The following is a 17,828-nucleotide window of genomic DNA, read 5'->3' as shown; positions in this document are numbered from 1 at the left end:
GGGGGGGGGCGGGGTGGGTGCGTGTGTCTCTCTCCATCCCCCCCCCCCCGTGTCGGTGCGGGGAGGGTTTGGGGGACCCGGGGACCGGAGGGCTGGTTCCCCCGGGACACCGCACCCCAGCCCTCTCGGGGTGCCGGTGGTGGCGGGGGGGGGGGGGTGCCGGGCATGCGGCCCCACGCGGGGGGGTTCTCGGCACAAATCACGGAAGATTAAATTTTCCCGAAGACGCTGAGCGAGCACGAGTTGTCTGTGTGGGGTTCGGGGGGGGGGCAAACGCTGCGAGCGCAGCTCCTCCGGCGAGACCCCCGGGGCCAGCTCCAGCCCCCCCACCCCCCAAGCTCCGCTTTGGCCAAGGGCCCACGGGTGTCCCCGCTCGCGGGTGACCCCGGTGCGGCAGGACAGGCGGCCGTCCTTCGAGCCCCCCGCGCTGCCCGCCGCGGAGCCCTGCTGGCGAGGGTCGACGCGTGGGGGCCCGATCCCGGGATGGGGGGGGGGGGGGGGGGGGGGGGGGGGGAGTGGGGTGTGACACACCACGAGTGACAACGTGGCCGTGCCGGCGAGGCGTCCCATAAAGGCTGTGGGTTTCTGCGGGTGGAACTGGAGGGCGAGGACGGCCGCTCCTGCCGTGAAGCTCTCCCGCCCGTTGTGTACACGGGGAAGGTCACAGGTTCAGGTCTGGTCTGCCAGACTTGGCTCCCCTCCATCTCCCAGCAGCCCTCTTTTTTTTTTTTTTTTTTTTTTTTTTTTTTTCTTTTCCTTTTTCCCCCCTTTCTGGGAAGGCCCTTTCCCTTGGAGGAGGTGTTAGACGCACACATCTTCCGTGGCGCCCACCGAAGAGCTCACGGGCCCTTTTTTCTCCCCCCCCCCTTCAGAAGAATTAAGGATGCTGGCATCAGGGCTGGCTTTCGGGCTCCGGCGTGCGCAGGGGCGGCGCGGGTGCTCGCAGCCTTCCTCGCCTGGACATCCTCAGGAAAACCGATTTCCCCGCTTTGTGCGATGACTCCGGCATCGGATTATGCTGCACATTTCTAGCTCTTTGTTGGCAGTATGCGACCGCACGCGCACAGCACTTGAAAAATCCAGTCAGCTTATTTTATTGATTAGCTCTTGACCAGAAATAATTTATAATTTATTATTTTGAAGCTGTTTCGGTCTCGAAACAAAAATCCTTGCCCTTTTATGCCCTCGTTCATCCAGCAAGGTTTTCTCCTCTCCCTGCGGGGTAGAGCTGGCTGAGGAAGGGAGACGTGAGCAGCACTGGGAGCGCGGCCGTCTCGGTGGTGCAAAAGGACAAGGATTTAATGTTTCACCTAAACTGGCCTCGCGTTCAGGACAAGGGCTGCGAGCCAGTTAGAGCCACCAGCGGAAATTAATTATCAAGCAAGTTGTAATGATCTGTAATTGAGTATGGCCAGGACACAGGGATTTTTTTTTTTTTTTCTTTTTTCAAGCTGGGCGCTTGGACTTGGTTTCCAGTGGAGGGTCTGTGTGTTTTGTGAGTCGCCATTAGGCTGCTCGTTAGCTGGAGGGGCTGGTGCGTGCGCTTATACGCACGTAGGTGTCTCTTAATACACGTGTTATCCTACCGCGGCGTCCTCTGTGCGTGCTGAAAATGGTGTTATTTTTTTTGGGGGGGGGGGGGGGGGAGAAGCTGCTGCGAATAAGGAATGTTTGTCCTTCTGTAGCCCTGTGCTGCGGGCTGGGTGGCAACCGCAAATAATCTCTCCCTCTCTGCAGTTGCAAGGTTGCAAAGTCCCCTCGTGCTCACTGCACCCGACTTGTCGGATGTCGGCGGGCACGGCATCTGCTTCTGCTGCCTCTAAAGCTTTTTCCCTTTAATTCGTTAGGCTAGCTGAAAATGTGCCTTTTTCAGGAAGAAAGGGCTCGCAAAGCATAAAGGCAGTTGAGGGGTTCTCACGCTGTGTTGGAGCTACCTAACAGCTTGTGTATCTTTATTATGTATGAACAAGAAGGAAGGACAAGAGTTCACTCCGTCTGGTTTACTCCATTTGAGAACCGGGCCACGTTGAATTGAAATTTGCCTCCAGATTATATTTACGGTATCTTTTTAGTTTTAATTGCATAAATTAAAGAAAACCAGAAGCTGCCTCGTCTTTCTAGCACTTCCCCGCGGGCGTCCCTACCGAAACACAGTCCGTGCCCGTGAGTCGTGTCCCCGCCGTGGCGGAGGTCGGAGACCCGTGGCTGGGATCACGCTCCTGGGGCTCAGGCGCGATAGAAGGGCGGTTGGGGACCAGAGTCGGACGTCACGCCCGATGCTGTGATTTACTCGGTATTTCCTGGGTGTACGCTGCCTAAAAAGGGATCTTGCTCTGCTTGCTCGTGGAGGGAAGAGGAAGAGCTGGGCTGTATCGCGTTGCTTTCGACCTTGGACGGGCTGGGAGCGGGGATGCACCTCACCGCCGTCCTGCCGCGCCCCACGCGGCCGGGCTCCGATTCGGATTAGGGCCTCTGGGTGCTGATGCAATACTAGTCCCAGATGTAATGCAGTAAGCCTCTTTGTCCCCTTTATCCGGAGCATTATGTAAATAAGATGGTATTTACGGTCCCAGGTATGTTGTTTTGGGGATGTGTGACAGCGTGCGTGCGCAGCTATGCCCTTTGAGCGTTGACACTGCTGCTTCTGGCCGGCTTCCCCGGCCGGAGGCAGGGACCTGCCGGGAGCGGGCAGATGCTCGCGGGGAGCGCGTCACGTGCCGGCCTCCTGCCGAAAGGAGGTGAGGCCGTAGGTGACCTTGCCAAGGGCTGGTGACAGTTTAACCGTGCTCGGTTGCTTGTACACAGTGAACGCAGCAAGCGGGTCGATTTTGGGTAGTCCGCAGGAGATGGGGTGGTTTTCCCACTGAGTTCAAGGTGAGGTCCGTGTTTATCTTTGCCGGCTTGCTGCAGAATACGGAGTGATGTTTCTCTAACCTCTGGATTGTGAGAGTCGTGGGTCCGTTTCCAAACCTGCCCTGTATTTCTTTGCAGCTGATGGTGGTTTGTGGAGGGATTTTTTTTGAGGAGCACCGAAGTCCCCAAAGCGCTTGGAGATGGCCTGGGCTGTCTGCAGTTCTTCGTGATGTCTCTCCTGATGCTTCACGGGCATGGGTCAAGTGCGTGTGGGCTCTCTGGGTGTGGGGAGAGCTGGTCCCTTCCCCATGGAGCTTGCCTGCTTATTCGGGAAGGTCATAATTTGGATGCTTGTGCTGTGGTGGTAGTGGCTGGAGGAAGGATGATACAGTTGCACGAGGTGCCTGACTCCAGAAGGGTTTTGGGGATGTAGGAGGTGTGTTGAGGAGCTCACCTAGGTGTGAAGCATCTTTTACAAGACCGAGGGTAGGTAGATGAGCCGGCTCAGAGCACGTGGCTGCCCCGGGAGCTCATCGGTGGCCGCGCATAGCTACTGAACTGGAGCTTTGGCCACCCCAGCAGCAGCTGGTCTGGTCCACATCCCTGTGCTGGGTTGGCTCAGATGAGGAAGGGGTTTTTTTTTTTTTTCTTCTTCCCTTGGGGAAGGGAAGAAAAAAGATCCCACTGGGACGTGGCTTCTTTTGCCACGCAATTGCATTGAAAATGCGCTTTCCTGCTAACGAGGCTCAGTGCCTTGCGGTGTGATGTGGTTTCAGAGAAAGGAGTAAGGTTTTGCTCTGACAGTCCTACGGTAAAGAAAATAGGGAACGGCTGCCTGCCTGGGAAACTTGCTCTGTGACTCTAGTTGCTTGCGTGCTTTCTTTGTTTGAATTTATATAATTTCTTTAAAGGAGACACCTATTTCACTTCTGGGTTTTGGTGAAAAATCAGGTTTTGAGATGAAACCAAGAGGTTGTTTTGCTTTTGCTGCAGCTGAGTGTCCTTCACATGTGCAAAAATTACTGATGTAGCTGCTTAAGCATCAGCTCAGATGTTGTGTGAGGGGTGTGTGTGTGCGTAGAGAGAGGGTGTAAATGGATGCGAGTGCATTTTTGTGGATGAATAAGGAAAATTTCTGGAGAATCTTGGTATTTTGTATTTAAACATTAAATGCTCAACTTCTGCAATTCATTTCCTTGATTATGGAGTAAGAAAAGAAAGAAAAAGGAAAGATAACGTTGTCCCTTTATGCCTGTCCTTCCCCGACCGCTTTGTGGACACAGAAAAGTTTTGTGGCATTGGATTTTCCCTCCGAGCTGTTCCTGGGCCCGCTCGGCCACTCTTTTGATGGCTAGAAGGATGGTATCTTTGTACAGTGCTACGTCACGTGCAATGTCTTGTCTTTTTGCGTGGCTATGCCAATTTATTGATAACAAAACAAGGCAGTTTGATTTTAATAAATTTGCTGAGCCCATTTGCGGTTTTGAGTAAATGGAGCGTCCCTGGCTCAAGATAGTCCAAAGATTTGGCTCGGAGTTATCCCGGTGCTTCTCCAAGGGGAGAAAGGGCGGCTCGGGAGGAGTCTGCTTTGCAGCTTTTAAAGGAGTGAAAATGAGGTGTGTAATGACTTAGCCATGAATTCAATTGAAGAGGTAGAGTCTTACTAATCTCCAGGAGAATTACTGCTCCTTCCCCAAAGATTTAGTAGCTGGTGCCATGGTGAAGTTTCTTGTCCTGAAGATTTCCTGTTTATTTTTTGGGGGTTTCAAGTCTAATCTCTACCTTCCCTCTGTACCTATCGCCACGAGTAACTAAAAGTGAACTACGACTACCAAAATAAGCCAAGGACACTTTGATGCATGGTTCTTGCTGTTTTTTATTGTATTCCTTTACATGCTGGCTAATTCACAAAATTCGGCAATTTGCAATGGGTCATTAGCATGAATTAGCAACTTTCTGATGTTTATCATAGCTTTGTAAATGTGCTTTATTAATCTGTGAAATACACCTATTTATTATCCCTCCCAGGGAAAAAAAAAAAAAAAAAAAAAAAAAAAAAAGAAGGATTTCTTGGCATGGTACTTGCTCTGCTTGCATTTGTCCCTGTCTGTGTACGCCTTCCCTCCTCCTTTACTTTGCAGTCTGGTTGGTTTTTCCCAAAGTGTTCCCAGGCTGGTGGTTTGACAGCAAGAGAGATTACAGCCGCATGTACGGTCCTCTGCTGCAAATGAAGCCTTAGCTCGTGTAGCCAAGGTGCCCTAATTGGTTATTGAATGAAGGGAATTAAAGGCATTAATAGGTGAAGTGGCGGCTCCTTCATTTTTGGAGCAGTGGAGGGATGTTCGTCCTCTTCTGAAGCCTGGGAAACAGCCAAGGCTGCCTGCGTGCTCCTCTCCTAAAAGAAAAAATAAAGCCCAGAAGCTCTCCCTCCCCTGGGAGCGAGCAAGCAAGTATCTGTCCGTCCTCTCCAAATTGCGCTGCTGTATACCCCTCTCCTGTCGAGGTAGGGCTGTGGCTGGGAGACGCCGCTCAACTGGGCATCGCTCAGCTGGGATCACTCCGGTGCCCTTCCTTTGGAAGGAGAAGACAGAGATGAGACGCAGGAGCCCTCCCTGCATCTGCCAACGCAGCCGGTGGTTTCCCTTTCCAGCTGTACCTCCGTGGAGGCTGATCCCTGTGGGAAACCTGTGCGGCTGCGACCGTGAAAGCCCCAGCTTGGGACTGGGACCACCGTGGGGTTGGGGGATGGCAGGGATACCAGGGTGGCTGGGAGCGAGGCGAGGAGCCTCGCCGCCTCCAAAGCCCCGTAAGGAAAGGGTGCGAACGGCTGGTTCAGAGGTGCCTGCTCTGCTCCTGCCAATGCCCAGGAGCTCGGGATACTGCCAAAACTGCGGGTGCCTTTCTGCCACCCTGCCGATGGCGTTGGGCAAGCAGGGGGAAAAGGGCGAGCTCCTTTTTTCCGGCACTTACTCCAGCGGTTATTTATGCCCATTGGTTGTCTTTGGTCTTTGCCAGCTCTTCTTTCTTCCCATCTCCGTGACTGATGCTTTGGGGATCTTTCCTGGTCACATCCATCTTGCTTCCTCTCGCTGCTGACTTTCTCAGGCTGCTGGCGGTTTTCCAGCCTGCGTGGTGCTTTATCTGAAATTTGTAAGCCTTTTTGGTTATTTTTATGTGCTCTCTACCCCCTTCTAGGTTGCACATGAGGACAGGCCACAGATTCAGATATCTTTAAGCCACTCGTAAATCAGTTCACTTCTGTGTTGGGGTTAGCAAGGGTGTAACCAGACAGGTGTTAAATCTGCACAGCCGCTCCGCTTTCCCAGTGGAAACCAGCTCCCTGCTCGAGGGACAAACAACCTCCAGGTTTGTCTCTATGGGAAGCTTCGCGATGCAGAGCTTGGTGCCAACGAGATTTGCTCAGATGTCCCGTTTTGAGTGTTTAATGTTAGTTTTGGCAACAGCCAGCAGCGGCATGGCTGGCTGGGTTCAACAAGAATGGGCTTTGTGGTGGTAGGAGGGCACCGGGGCCGTGTCTGGTGCTGCCGGCAGCGCCTCCGATGAGCCGTAGCGTGCCGGCTTGTCTAGCTTAGACTCATCTGAAGCGCTTCTGAGTTAATCCTGGCCGGTTATTGCTCATAGGGTTGCTTTTTGCTTTTGCCACTGTGTAGCCGCCAGCGGTCCGTGCGTCAGCCTTCAACAGCCAAACCCTGCGGTGATGCCTCTCCGCTCCCGTGGCGCTGCCGGTGCCGCGTGCCGGTGCCGCCGCGACACCTGCGGTCGCGCAGGGTGGCGCGTGGGGATCGCGGGGTGAGCGGGGGATGCAGGTTTTGGGTGAAGATGGGGCTGTGCTTCTAGTTACGGTTAAACCCTCGCTTGCGGGTCTGGGCATGGCAATTACGTGGTGGTGTCTTCCAGCATGCAGACGCAATGGTGAGGGGTAGATCCCTGTTGGGCGTCCGTAATTTGGGATAGATCTAGAGCTGAGCTTGCAGGAAGGAAGCTGGCGCTGTTATTTTACCCACCGAATGCTTTTTCTCTGGTGCATGTGGGTTTTTCAATTTCTTTTTCCCAGTGCAGCTGAGTGTTAAGAGCTCTGGGCACCACTTTATGTTTATGCATGTGGATCTGAGTGCCGGGGTTGCTGAGAAAGCTCTTGGCCTTTTTCAGCTGTCGGAGGTTTTGAAGTCTGCAAGGTTATGATTGCTGGAAGAAGTCTAGGCCGGTGTTTTTGGATGAGCAGGCTATGGTCCAGCCGACCCTGAGCCCTGCTGCTACCTGCTCATCTCTGCGGCAGAGGCTTGGGAAGGGGACGTGCCTTGCACAGGACAGCGCTGTGTCGGAGTTGTAACGAAGGGCCGGCACGGCTCTTGTCTGCCCTAGCTGTGCTTGATGCTTCTCTAGTCCGTGCTGCTGCTTTATCCCACCGCTGTGACCTTTCCTGCAAACCTGGCTCCTGCCCGGCAGGAGGGCTGTGCATGCAGGCAAGTCACTGGACTTTAAAGGGCAGCTACAAGGAGGGCGAAGAGTCTCTCTTCACGAGGAGTCACGTGGAGAAGTCAAGGGGTAATAGGTACAAGTTGCACTGGGAGAAGTTTCATCTCAACATAAGAAAGAAATTTTTTATGGTGAGAACGAACAGTCATTCACTGAAACAACCTCCTCATGGACATGGTAGAGTCCACGTCACTGGAGGTTTTCAAGATGTGACCGGACAGGGTGGTAGATAATCTCATCTAGGCTCCCTTTCCCACGAAAGGTTGGACCAGGTGACCTTTCAAGGTCCCTTCCAACCTGGTCTGCTCTACGGTTCTATGACTTGAGTCGTGTTGACACATACATTCACGCTTGTGTGTAACGATGGTGCTTGCTCAGCTTCCCACTGGAGAAGTGGCTCCAGCGGTGCGATTCAGTGAAGAGCAAGGGGACGTACCAAGAAGGTGACGTTTGCCTGCTGTCCTTCACGGGAACGAAATGAAGTGATGTTTGGTGCCTTCGTGTGGGTCTGTAGGTATTGATGTGCCTCCTGCTCGAGCTGAGGAGCACGCACTTGAATGATGTTTCTCTTGCCATTAGTTTTCTTGAAATATGAAGCTCTGGACTTCCTTGTGTGTTGTTGGAGGAAATGCGAGTTGTGTTTTATTCAGTACAGAGGTAAGTAGCTTGAAAAAAATGCAAGGGTTGAGAGACATCAAAATCAAATAATTGTAAATCTGAAGAACTGCGGGCTCTTGAGGCATAAACAAATGAAAAATCGGGACTTTGGTGATGACACTTGCAAGAGTGATGGGAGGATTAAAGAGGAACTTGTTCCAGTTTTCCCCATTGCGTGATATGAAGGAAGGCGTGAAACATTTCTTCCTTTTTGTTTTCCCCCTTGTTGTCTGCATTGCACATCAGTGGCGTTTGGCTGATTGGGAGTTGAGGGAAGCGAGGGGATCTGTCGAGGGTGGCTTTGCCATTGAGCCATGTTCAAGAACGTTGGGTTTTTCAGCCCTAGATCGAGTTTCTCCTCAACGCCTGTTTGGTATCGAGGTTAAAGAAGTGTCAATAAGAAGAAAACTCCGAGTTTTAGCTAATCTGGTGAAGTGTTTTCTTCAAACACAGCCAGGTTGAGATCCGGCACCGTGTGCCCTTATCTTATGTCTACAGTTTTTCTGGACTTCTTTGTGTGCTGTAGTCTTGCTGAATGTTGCTGTAAAGGTTGTGTTTTAAGGTCATGAACAGATGGGGATGGATGTGAGGTTGAATTTTGATTGGAGCTGCATCTTTTGACTGATGATGAACATGGAGATGACGCTTGAGTGTGTATTTGGTAGCAGGTGGGTGATGTAACTGATAAATCTCCTGAGCTTTCCTCCCGGTAGGGTGATTGCTTGGCCACCCCTACATCAAAGAGACCTTTGCTCACCTCTCCCATCTTACTCCATCTCCAGGCTCTTCCAGTGACCTCATCAGTCCTGCTTTTGTAATGCCTGGACTGAAATATTTCAGGCTTTTCTCAAGAATGCCAACAAATGACTCATGACTCGAGCACTGCCCTGTGTCAGGTTCATCTCCAGTGTCAAGGCTCAGCCTACGGAAACTTGGAGTCCTGGCATAAGTTTCTTGACGTCTCTCCGGGTGCTCTGGCTGCAGTGCATGCTGGAAGATGTAGTCTTGGTGGGGTGCACCTCCATATTAAAAAAGAAGGGTGGCTCCATTTTATTCAAATTGGGTTTAGCCTTCTCCCTCCTGGCAGCTCGCCGGTGCCGTCCTGCTCAGCCCCGAGAGCCACCGAAGTTCTCCCAGCGCCTTGTGCGAGCAAGGAGGCGGGAGCACAGCTCTTCCATTCAAAATCTTGCTTAATTCCACATTGAACAGCTTGTTTTGAAGCCCTGCGCTTTGGTGTGTTTTGCAACAGCTCGGACTCCCGCCGAGCGAAGGCGATTGAGGGATCCTGCCCCCCTTGGGTGGCAGTTCTGGAGGGTGTCATGGTAAATCTCCTTTGTCTGCTACGGCTTGACTGATGTATGGGGAGAGCAAACCCTCCTCCCCTGCGTGATTTCTTGAGCTGAAAGCAGCAAGTGAGTGAGGAAGCTCCTTTGTGCAGATTTCTCCGTCTCCTCTTGTGCGTGCCAGCTGGCTCGCGTTCAGCATTTCTCTTTTTTTCTCTTTTTTTTTTTTTTTTTTTTTCCTCCCCCATCTCTAGAGAGAGGGGGCGGGGAGAGAGGGGAACATCTTAAAAAGAAATCTGCAGAAAAGACATGGGAGTTACTTAACAAAAATCCAACCCAAACAAGCCCAGCTGGGGGATTACAAATGCGGTGGTAGGAGCCGAGCGGGGAGCAAGCGCGGCAGCTCGGGAAAGGCAGGCATGTTTCCCCCCCCCGCTCTCCGTCCCCGAGTTTCTTTAGTCGTAAAAGGAAACAAAAAGGGATCTTGTGCGGAGGCAGCGTATGGGGAGAGCTGTCGGCTGGCTGCCAGCGGCGGGAGGAAGGGCCTCGGCACCGCGGCCCCTCGTGCCGCTGCCTCGGCGGAGCGGGGCTGGGGGCTCGCGGGGAGCCCTCCGGGGCCCGGCGTCTCCCACGGATGCTCGCTCCCGGCTCCTGGCGCTGCCGTTGCCTGCCCCGTGGGAGGGAGCGGAGGGGTCCGTTCGCCCTCCGGGGTCGCTCCCGGCTGGGGCGAGCGCCTCGCTGAAACCCCTCTGCTCCCTGCCTTGTGCCCCGCCGGAGGAAACGCCGCGTCCTGGAGATTCAGCCCCCTCCCGCCGCCCTGCCGTCGTCCTTTGCCGCTCCTTCTTGCGGGCATTCCTGAAAGTTAATCAGGGTGAAAATTGCAGTCGGTCATGTCTGGAAGCCACCAGAGGCTGATCCTGGAGCGCTGCAGGCTGGAGCACATGGGTATGAGACAGTCTCCCTACGTGTGGGCTGGTTGCTGCCAGGAGAAGAGCTTTCTCCGGCATCTCAGCGCCCTTGGGCGTTCAGTCCTTCCCCGCTTTGGTTTCTTGGCCTCTGGTAACCGGCAGAGAAAGCCGAAGCGGCGCAGGCTGGCAGGTTTGCTGCCGAGCACCCTGCGCATGTTTTAGCACAAAGACCTGGGGGCTCGTGTGGTTTCCTCGCTCCCTTTTTGAAGGCGAGCTATTCTGTTTGAATAGCTTTCTCTAGGTGTGTTTGCAGCTCCGAAAGTGAACTTTCAGGTTTGTCTCTTAATACGGTTGGCTCCGTCCCAGCCCGTAGATGTGGATTGTAGAGGTCTCGGCACCTAATGGAGCTGAATTATTCATGTCTGGTGCTGTGTGTGTGCAGCATTCCCAAGCAGAAAGCTGTCTCCTTGTAGGATCTGTGCTCCAGGACTGCTCTTAAAACGCTTTGTTGGCAGGTCTCCAGGCCAACAAGTGAGCACATGCTTTTCATGTTGCGCAGGGATCAATCCTGCGATGGCAGGAGGTAAGGGGAAGGACACGTTTATAGCTGAATCAATCTCCTCGGTCTGTTTTCTGAGATGCCATGATTTGTGGCGGCATTACTCCCCACAGCAGGAGAGTGGGGAGGATCTGGATAGCACCTGGTGCTTCTCCGGCTTGGGCAAGCCAGGTGGTGGGAAAGGGACCTCCTTCTCTGGATGGTGGGCTGCGGTAGCCAAGGGTTCCTGTCGGCCTGAAATAGCGACGGTGTGGCAGGTCGGGGGTCCGTGGGGGTCTTGCCTGGGAGAAAGAGCCAAAACACTCCTCTGGCTGCAGAGGTTGATCCTGCCAGAGTGGCTCTTTGGAGAAGTGGGGAATTGGGATGGGAGTTTCAGGGAGCGGGTTTTTGAGCTGCAGGAAATGCTTTAGAGCCATGTGCAATAGATAACGTTCAGGGGATCCCCCCCAGATCACGTACCGGGGTCCTAGCCTTCATCCCTGGGCTGGAAAGGGCTGATCCCTGTCCAGGTCCCTCTTCCCACGACGGCAGGTCTTGAGCTCCCTGCCCCGCTCTCAGCACGACGTGCCTTTCCTCCACTCTTGCAAATCCAGCGTGTTCTTGTCTGTCCTGTTTGCGGTTCCCTTCCATCTGCATTAGCAGAGCTCGGGCTCCCTTGACGCTTCCTCCGTAGGGTGAATGTTTTTTCTCCTCTTGTTTTCTAACCCTTTGATTGTTCCTGGCTCTCTAATCGCTGGGGACCCAGCGGACTTCTGGGCTCCTTCTTCCTTTTGTTGTGGTAGGAATTGGCAAACGCCGCTGCTGTTTGCATAGTTTCAGACCGAAGTCCTGCTCATCTGCTCTCCTTATTTCATATATATAAATAATATTTATGTATATATGTGTGTGCATGTATATATGCACACTTAAAACAGCAAGGAGAGTTTTTCTGGTGTGAGCTGAGAGCTGGCCAAGCCGGCATCGTGGAGGTGTTGCGTGGAGCGGGTGATGCTATGCCAGTCACGATACGACCCTGCGTATTGTCCGTTGCCTTCCTGCGACGGGGAGGCCAGATCCTTGTCCGTTTGTCCCTCTGATCTGAGCTGACCGTGGCCCTTTGCACGCTCCAACCTTGGGTGGGCAGCTCTTGGAGTTGGAGGCTGAGCCCCATCCTCTCCCAGCAGCTCATGTGTGTTGGTCCTGCGCAGCAGCACCGTGTCCCCGAGCCCTGGTCCAGCAGGGTTGTGGCTGGACGCTGTGCCTCAACTTTGGGCCGGGAAGGGGCTGTTACCAGCTAAAAATCTGGTTCATCCACCTTGTTACTGGCTTTGCCCATCCGGACAAAGGAATTGCTGCGAATCCACAGCACAAAGGGAGCTGGCTGTGGCAACGCGTGCCGGCCGGGGAGGTCAGTGCCGCGCAGAGATGAGATGGTCGCTGCCGATCACGGGCCCCGTCGCTGGTTCGGAGGGAGCCTCCGAAGAGGCAGGTTGGTGGGGTCGGGCTGGACGCCCCGGCTCGGGACTGGGGATCGGGTGCCGGGGCAGGAGGAGGAAGAGGAGGAGGAGGAAGCGGCGATAGAAACACGCAGGGCGGCTTTGGGAAGCCGTTAGCGACTCTGGTGCACAAAGTGATCTCCTGATTTGGCACTTTCTCTGCCGCTGAAATGAGAGGTCAGTGCTTTTCATTTCCAGCTTGCATGCTAGCCCCCGGCTCCTGGGGTTAAAAATCTCCGTAATGACCTGTCAGAGAGCGGATTATTAGCTGTACAGAGCTGTACAGGATGCTGTGGGGAGCAGATGGAAAATGGTCTGGCTGCGGCAGCCTGTCTGATGAAAGAATCCCTGGCATTTTTACAGTGTTTGCATCTCTGGAAACGCACCATGAAGCTGCTTTCCAGGCTCCTGCCTGCTGGGGTTTGAAGAAATTTGTGCATGTGTGGGGTTTGTTGTTTTTTGGTTTTTTTGGTTTTTTTTGGTTTTTTTTGTTTTTTTTTTTCCTCTTCCCTTCTCATTTCTCTTTAAGTCACCTGTTTTTGAAGTGTTGCTCGTAAATAGTACCAGGAGCCAGCAGGCCCAGAGCTCAGCGGGGAAGGGGAGGACAGTGCTGCTGGAGAAGAGCTTCATCCAAATGGGTGGTCAAGGATTTCTTAAGAGATCTGGAGAGCGAGCGGCTGGGGCCAAGTAGCTGGCCGGGTGGCTGCGGGGACGAAGCTGTTTCATGTGTTAATTATGTCTCGTCAGTGTAATTGCCACGAGCTAATCTCAGCGAGCTACTCCGGCGCTTTTTCAGGTTGCGCGTGGGTGTCTTTTTTTTTATTTTCCTCCTCCCTCCCCGTCGCTGCCTCTGGGGACTGGGCAGCGTACAGTGCGTCTGAGAGCAGGGAGGGCGAGGGGCTGGGGAGCCGGGAGGAGAAATTTTGGGCTAGCTGGGGTCAGTCATGGCATGGGCAGGTAGGGGTGGTCCCCCTCTTCCCAGTTACGACCGGGTACCTGTGCAACTGTGTCTTGGTTTCCCATCACTTGAAGCCTGTTACGCGGCTCGTCATACTGGAGGTGATGGTGGTTTAACGTCCTAAAGCTGGGTGCCGTGTTGTGCCGCCTGGAGGTGCGGGATGGAAACCCTGTGCTTCCTGCTGCGATTTGGCCTTCGGCGACCGCTCTGATGTGTCCCAAGTGTCACAGACGCTCTGAAGCTTGGGATTTATTTCCCACTGAGGCACTTGACTTCCCCAGCGAGTGGCTCTCGTCGCTCACAGCAAGGCTGGCATGGAGAGAAGCCCTCCCCCCGGGTGGCATTGGCAGGAGAGGAATCAATCCTCCCTCCCAGGGGCAGCGCTCGATAATTCAGAGGGAAATGGCGAGTGGGGAAACGTGTGAATAATGTCTCGTTGGAGCCGAGATCTGTGACCTGCCGGGGCTGGTATTGATCGAGGTACCGGTGCCAGATGGCTGCTGCTGCGGGGATGGCTGAGGAGCAGCCCCCAGCCCGGGGGAGGCGGCAGGAGGATGCTGCCTCGCGCTGTGCGTTGGGGGATTTGGGAGGCTGGGGGCTTTCACCCTGCCCAGGACCTCTCCCGCCTGCATGTGTGGCTGCCAGTGAAGGCAGATGTGCCTGCCTGGGGCTCTTCGCGTGTAACCCTCTTCTCTTTGCTCTCCCTTCCAGCAGCGATGCCGTCACCTGGGCAGACCCCGACAGCTGGAAGCCCCCCGAGGACGTAGGTGACCCCCAGGGCGTGGAGGCAGGGAAGAGCCTTGAACTGTGAGGGGCCGTTAACTCTAAGATGTCCTTGAGCAGCGGAGCTTCCGGAGGGAAAGGAATCGATGCGAACCCGGTTGAGACGTACGACAGCGGGGATGAGTGGGACATTGGCGTAGGGAATCTCATCATTGACCTGGACGCTGATTTGGAGAAGGATCAGCAGAAATTGGAAATGTCGGGCTCCAAAGAGGTGGGGCTCCCGGCACCCAACGCGGTGGCAACCCTACCAGACAACATCAAGTTTGTCAGTCCAGTGCCGGGCCCGCAGGGCAAGGAGGGCAAATCCAAGTCGAAAAGGAGCAAGAGTGGCAAGGACAGTGGCAAGCCAACCCCGGGGACCTCCTTGTTCACTCCCGGCGAGGGAGCTGGTGGCAAGAAGGAGGCTCAAGGACGCTCTGGGGACGGCGCGAACTCGGGCAACTTAGTGCCTGCCGTCACCCCGAAGGGCTCGGAGAAATCGGCCAAGGCGTCTCGCAGCGTGGCCGGCTCCAAGAAGGAGAAAGAGGGGGGCTCATCCAAAAGCAAGAAGGAAAGGAGTGAGGGTGCGGGGGCTGCGGCGGAGAAGGAGCCCAGCGTGCTGCAGCCCCTGGCCCTGGCAGTGAGGGTGGGACAGTACGATGGGGGCCAGGGGACAGAGCCTGCTGCTGCGGAGCAGCTTGGGAGTATAGCTATTGACACGGGAGCTGCGCTCAATCCCTTGGGAGTTAAGTCGGAGCTGGAGGATGGGGAAAGTGAGTGCCGGCAGCTGAAAAAGGTGAAGTCGGAGAAGGTAAGAAAGGCGTCGTGGTGTGGGTGGAGTGGCATTGCCGCTCGGCTCTGGCGGTCGCTCCTGTGCAAGGGACGTGCCGCTGCGGGTGACGAGGAAGCGGGAGCTTACAGCGGGACCGTGCGCCCTGTATCTCTGGGGGCCAGCACCGATGGATGGCTGGTGCCTCCTGGTTCTGGCGCGAAGATGGTTTGGCCGTGTGATGTGCCGGCGTCTGGATGCGGCAATGGGAGGGCACCGGTCAAGCCATGCATGGCTTCTGGGAACCGTGCACCCGGCAAATCACCTGCAGTCACTGCGCGTCAGGGTACCGTCCTGCCATACCCTTGGGGATTTGGTTTCTTTGGCGCTGCGGCTGTGCCGAGCGGGTCCAAGCCTCTCCGACTCCTGTCGCTCTGTAGGAGGAGCCTGGGCTGGTGGTGAAGGTGATGTCCTGGTCCTGTGCCCGCTCCAGCTCCCGACAAGACAGGGCAGTCTGTTGGCTGCCGTGCTCTGCTTCCTGGTGCCTTCACCTTGTGTGTCAAAGCTCCCGGCAGCTCCTAGAAGAATTTATTTCTTTCTGGTTGCATCATTTGCAGAGAAGGAGACCTTAACGTGTTAGTAAATGTGGGATCTGTGTGGGCGCGCAGGCAAGCACAAGGTGCAGGGTTGACAGGAGTTACCGCCTCGTTTCTTGGTCTGCCGTTGGTACGTGGGCTTTGTCCCACTTGTGGTGACGATCAGCCTCGGGCCGACGCATTGCTGTGGGTGATTTTTTTGCATGTCGCTCCTCCGCTAACACGCAGCAGTGATGCTGAGTTGGTGAAGCTGCTCTTCCAGGTCACCGGGGGCACAAAAAGCCCCACCAGCGGCCCACGGCTGGCGGGGCGAATGGCCGTGTGTCTGTCTGCGCGGCGTTTGGCTCTGGGTGGCTGCGCAGCCGTTTCTGGATACGGCCGCTGGAGCAGCAGCTCGGTCAGCTTGTTTCTTAGTAATTGCAGCGGCTGATGTGTTTTCTGCAGGCGGATGGGGGTAGACTTTGAGCGCCTGGAGTTCTTCGCGCTTGGAGCAGAAGCTCCGCCGCACTGGCTGCACGCGTGGCGTGGCCGGTCCGTGCCCGTGAAGCCGCGCGTCTACCGTGCGTGGGGCGAGCATCGCGAGCGTGTGCCTTCAGGGTGGTTCAGCCCTATTGCCGTCAACACGTGCTGGGGTGTTGGGAGAATGGCTGGGGGGGTATCGGGGTTTGCGTTGCCGTGTTTGCAGCCGGAGGCTTGCCGGAAGGATTTCTGCTTTGGCATGGGGATCGCGGTGCTGGGCACTGGGAGGGGATGGGTGGGGAGCGCTCGGTGGATTTGGGGGAGTTGCTGAGACCAGTGAGATGTTGGGGAGATTTTTTTTATTCCATTCGCAAAAAGATAGAGCATATATGGAGAGAAGGGTGGTGCGGATGGTCGGCCGTGGGATGGCTTTGGGAGAAGAGCTCCTAAGTAGGTTGGTGCTTCCTCTGCTTGAGAGGAAGACTCCTGGGGCAGGCGACTGAAGCCTGTAAAACTAAGGAGTGGTGTGGAGATGATGTGTTGTTTCCTTGTCCTTTCTGGCAGCAGAACCAGAGCGAATGAAACCGGGAAGAGGAGCAGATGCTCTTTTGCATGATGGACTTGAATGCTGCTGCAAAAAGCTGTGGATGCTCAAAGCCCGCCGATGCTCTGGGGCACCTGGGTGGGTTTGTGGAGGAGGAACCCATCGCGGGGCGGGGTGTACAGGGCAATGTCTTTTGGCTTGGGAAAAGCCCAAGAGGGGCTGGAGCTTGGGAAGTGGTTTGGGAAATATCTCAACGCGCTTGGCTGTTATGTTCTTTCATAGCCATCTGCTGCTGGCCGTTGTCAAAGCCAGCATGGGAGCCGACTGTACCTTTGGTCATACCCTGCATGGCTTTTCCTGTGTTTTTACTATTAAAGATTTGTTTCTTTCACTGATGCAGCTGCAGAAACCCTCTGCAGGTAGAAATGCCAAAGCGAGTTGGGGATTATGGAGACGGGGACCAAACAGCATGGACCTGGACAGGCTGGAGGAGTGGGCCGATGCAAACCTCACGAAGTTTAACAAGGCCAAGTGTGGGGTCCTGCACCTGGGTCAGGGCAATCCCCACTACCAGTGCAGACTGGGGGGTGAATGGATTGAGAGCAGCCCTGTGGAGAAAGACCTAGGGGTACTGGTAGGTGACAAATCGGACATTAGCTGGCACTGTGCCTTTGCAGCCTGCAAAGCCGATCGTATCCTGGGCCACGTAAAGAGAAGCGTGGCCAGCAGGTCGAGGTAGGTGATGCTCCCCCTTTGCTCTGATGAGACCCCCGTGGAGCACTGCGCCCAGTGCTGGGGTCTGCAGCACAAGAAGGACATGGATCTGTTAGAGCAGGTCTGGCCGAGGGCCGTGAAAATGGTCCAAGGGCTGGAACACCTCTGCTGTGGAGAAAGGCTGAGAGAGTTGGGTTGTTCAGCCTGGAGAAGAGAAGGCTCCGGGGAGACCTTATTGTGGCCTTTCAATATATAAAGGGGGCTTATAAGACAGATAGAGACTTTTTACGAGGGACTGCAGTGACGGGACAAAGGGCAATGGCTCTAAACTGAAAGAGAGTAGGTTTAAATTGGCCATAAGGCAGGAAATGTTTTATGATGAGGGTGGTGAGACACTGGAAGAGGTTGCCCAGAGAAGTTGTGGATGCCCCGTCGTTGGAAGTGTTCAAGGCCAGGTTGGACGGGGCTTTGAGCAACCTGACGTAGTGAAAGATGTCCCTGCCCATGGCAGGGGGACTGGACTAGATGATCCTTGAAGGTCCCTTCCAACCCGAACCATTTTATCGTCTCTGTACAGATACCCTGTGAGGATGATTCTGCCATTTTACTTGTCCAGATTCAGGTACAACCACATCAAAGAAGGCTCAGCCTGGAGGGTTGAGCCCTGTTTTGAGATGTGATATAAGGTCTGGATCTGCGGGAAAATGTGTTGGGTTTGTGCTCAGGAGGAAACATGGGCTGTGTTTCGTCAGCCTCCTGGGGGCAGCTAGATGGCTTTCTTCAGGTCGGGA

The 17,828-nt window shown here is 54.8% G+C and overlaps 1 protein-coding gene across 3 annotated transcripts in view; it reads left to right on the top strand.

The window, feature by feature from the left end:
* ZNF609 (zinc finger protein 609) overlaps positions 1 to 17,828 on the top strand; it is a 75,065-nt gene that overhangs the window by 862 nt on the left and 56,375 nt on the right. For 2 of the 3 annotated variants that reach the window (XM_030014799.2, XM_030014801.2), the window contains exon 2: positions 13,902 to 14,766. In XM_030014799.2, coding sequence (XP_029870659.1) covers positions 14,020 to 14,766 — 747 coding nt within the window. In that variant the 5' untranslated portion in view covers positions 13,902 to 14,019. The remainder of the gene's footprint in view (positions 1 to 13,901; positions 14,767 to 17,828) is intronic. The other variant, XM_030014800.2, reaches the window with a different exon arrangement.

The sequence above is a fragment of the Aquila chrysaetos genome, chromosome 5, assembly GCF_900496995.4.
Source record: "Aquila chrysaetos chrysaetos chromosome 5, bAquChr1.4, whole genome shotgun sequence".
NCBI classification, from domain to species: Eukaryota; Metazoa; Chordata; class Aves; order Accipitriformes; family Accipitridae; genus Aquila; species Aquila chrysaetos.
Note: the sequence above shows the minus strand (reverse complement) of the source record. Positions and strands in the feature narration are given on the sequence as shown.